Genomic DNA, 2,864 nt, shown 5'->3' with positions numbered 1-2,864 from the left:
GGAATAGATTCCAAAAGTCAGAAGGACTGATTTGTTATTGTTTGATCTTGAAGTAACTTATGTACAGGAAAACCTAACTAGAGCCTTAGAATCCAGTAGACAAGAGATATATTAACTATTTGGATGAGATTGCCTTTCACTAAGAAAGCTGAAGGTCTTTGAGCTTCTTAAAAGAGTCATTAGACTCTGGATGGAGGAAAGTAGGCATAGGCTAAATGATGACCAGTAAATAGATTATAAGAAGGGTTCATGGCATATACTAAATTATGTTTTAAATGGACTGGTAAAGTTATTCTGCTGAATAATTACCAATGTATGTCAACTTGTTTATTCTTCTGTTCTGCTCAACTCAAACCTTTCATGAGAATTGTTTCTTTCAAGCCCCTTTCAGATACTGCATAGGTCATTAGTGACCAGGTAATTCATGACCAGAGCAAGAAAAGTATACAAAATAAAGGTCTGTGGTGAGTCAGACTTTTTCTCATCTGTGCACAGACCACGTGAGTCTATGAACACGACAACCCCCACTTCCTGTTGGGGGGAGTCACACAGGTACCGGGTAGTATGTATATGTGCTGCCAGGCACTCAAAGACACTGAACTCTCAGCTTGAGGCAGAACTGAGCACATTTGTGCAGGGGAATCCATGCCTCATGCCACTCTCCAGTCTGCTCTGGGTGTTCCTGGCCTTCACCTTCTCTGGTAGGGATGCTCTCAAACATGGGTGCGAGTGTTTAGGGTGAAAGGACTGCACACAGGCACATGGTGCTTCACAGGGACTTGGGGAGGAAAGGAGGGTTGGAGAAAAGCATATTTATTATGATTTCAATTTGGATTTACTTGGGTCTCAAATTAGTCTAATTCCTACATTATTTTGTTCACCAATTCAGCTCCGTTTTCTGATTTTTTCCACAGGATCTGGTGTGGCCCAGAAAGTTACTCAAGACCAGCCAGACATAACCAGTCAAATAGGGCAATCTGTCATTCTGAACTGTAGGTATGAAGTAAGTTGGAGTAGGTACACGCACTACCTTTTTTGGTACAAGCAGCTTCCCAGTGGAGAGATGACTTTCCTTCTTCGTCAGGAATCTTCTGGCCCGAATGCAAGGAAAGGCCGCTACTCTGTAAACTTTCAGAAAGCAGACAAATCCATCAGCCTCACCATTTCAGCCTTACAACTGGAAGACTCTGCAAAGTACTTTTGTGCAGTCTGGGAACTCACAGTGCTTGAAGTAATGGGAAAAGCTGTACAAAAACCCCAGAGCTTATAAGTGAGAGCCCCCCTGCTGCAGGACCCCAGCTGAAATGCACACCTGCAGACCTCAGACAAGAAATGGTAGTCCTGTGGTTGCTTCATCTGTGGTCTGGATCAGAGGATTTAATTCTAAACAAAAACTCCTTCCATGTCATTTGGAAACAGGTGTCCAGAGTAACTTTCTACTAATACATTATCGGTCTTAAGTTTTTGACTTTAAAACAATCGTATGGGGCTGGAGGAGCTAAGATGGTGGAGGAATAGGATGGGGAGACCACTTTCTCCCCACAAATTCATCGAAAGATCATTTGAACGCTGAGCAAACTCCACAAAACAACTTCTGATCGCTAGCAGAGGACATCAGGAGCCTAGAAAAGCAGCCCATTGTCTTCGAAAGGAGGTAGGTCATAATATAAAAGATAAAAACAGAGACAATAGAGTTAGGGACGGAGATCCGTCCTGGGAAGGGAGTCTTAATAGAGGAAGTTTCCAAATACCAGGAAACCCTCTCACCGGTGGGTCTGGGGAAGTTTTCGAATCTCGGAGGGCAACTTAACTGGGAGGAAAAATAAATAAAACCCACAGATTGCATGCCTAAAAGCAACTTCCAGCAGAAAAGTACCCCAGATGCTCGCATCCACCACCAGCAAGTGGGGGCTGAACGGAGAGGAGCAGGCGGCATTGCTTAGGGTAAGGACTGGGCCCGAATGCCCTGAGGGCAATCGGAGGGAGCTAATGTGAGATAGCAACTTAAACTGTGGGATAGCAAGAGAGAGAGAAAATTAACTGGCAAAACCACACTAACCGAACACACTGCCCGCCTGTTCGCAGAACAAAGGACTGAGCAAATACCACAGAAGAGCTAGAAGGCTGCGGGCTCCCCATCCCCCGCCAGAGGCAGGAGACAGCGAGGAGGGGAAAGGGGCAAACTTGGCCCCAGAGACGGCACCCCCTACCAAACGGCAAACAGGCTTCCAGTCTCTAACCAAAGACTTCCTGAGATTCTGGATGGTTGACATCTGCCAGGAGGGTCACAGCCAGAAATCAGCTTCCCAGAAGAGACACAAGGCGCACCGGACCAGCGCGTGGAAACTGAGGCTGGGACCACAGAGGGGATAAGGCGCACTGCACCCGGGGAGAGTGCGCTCGTCAAGCTCCTGGCTGCCTGAGCTGCTCGGATGGGGAAGGCACAAAACGCAGGCCCAACCAAGTCTGTGCCTTTGTGGAGTACCCGAAAACCTGAACCTGAGCGGCTTGGGCCTGGGAAGTGCACACAACTCAGGGCCCGCTCCCTGGAGAGCAGCCTGGAGCCTGAGCAGTGTAGATGGGGAAAGCACACACGCTGCAAGCGGGGGCAAACCCAGTGTGGCCGGAACACTGCGAGTGCTCCCCACACACACCAGTGACATTTGTCTGCAGTGCTCCTCCCTCCCCGCAGCATGACTGAACCTAAACAAGAGACCACCTCTGCCCACTTGTGTCAAGGCTGAAATTAGACACTGTAGAGACCTGCCAACAGAAGCCAAATAAACAAAGGGAACTGCTTTAGAAGTGACAGGTGCAACAGATTAAAATCCTTGTAGTTAACACCGACTACACCGGAAGGGGCC

At 47.8% G+C, this 2,864-nt stretch overlaps 1 gene segment (V, D, J or C); it reads left to right on the top strand.

Moving 5' to 3' along the window:
* Nucleotides 1-652: 652 nt before the first annotated feature.
* Nucleotides 653-1,270, top strand: LOC110121704 (T cell receptor delta variable 1-like). The segment is given in 2 exon segments: nucleotides 653-701; nucleotides 915-1,270. Coding segments are annotated over 2 exon segments (405 nt in total).
* Nucleotides 1,271-2,864: the final 1,594 nt, after the last annotated feature.

This window comes from Odocoileus virginianus, unplaced genomic scaffold (genome assembly GCF_023699985.2).
Source record: "Odocoileus virginianus isolate 20LAN1187 ecotype Illinois unplaced genomic scaffold, Ovbor_1.2 Unplaced_Contig_235, whole genome shotgun sequence".
Taxonomy (NCBI): Eukaryota; Metazoa; Chordata; class Mammalia; order Artiodactyla; family Cervidae; genus Odocoileus; species Odocoileus virginianus.
Note: the sequence above shows the minus strand (reverse complement) of the source record. Positions and strands in the feature narration are given on the sequence as shown.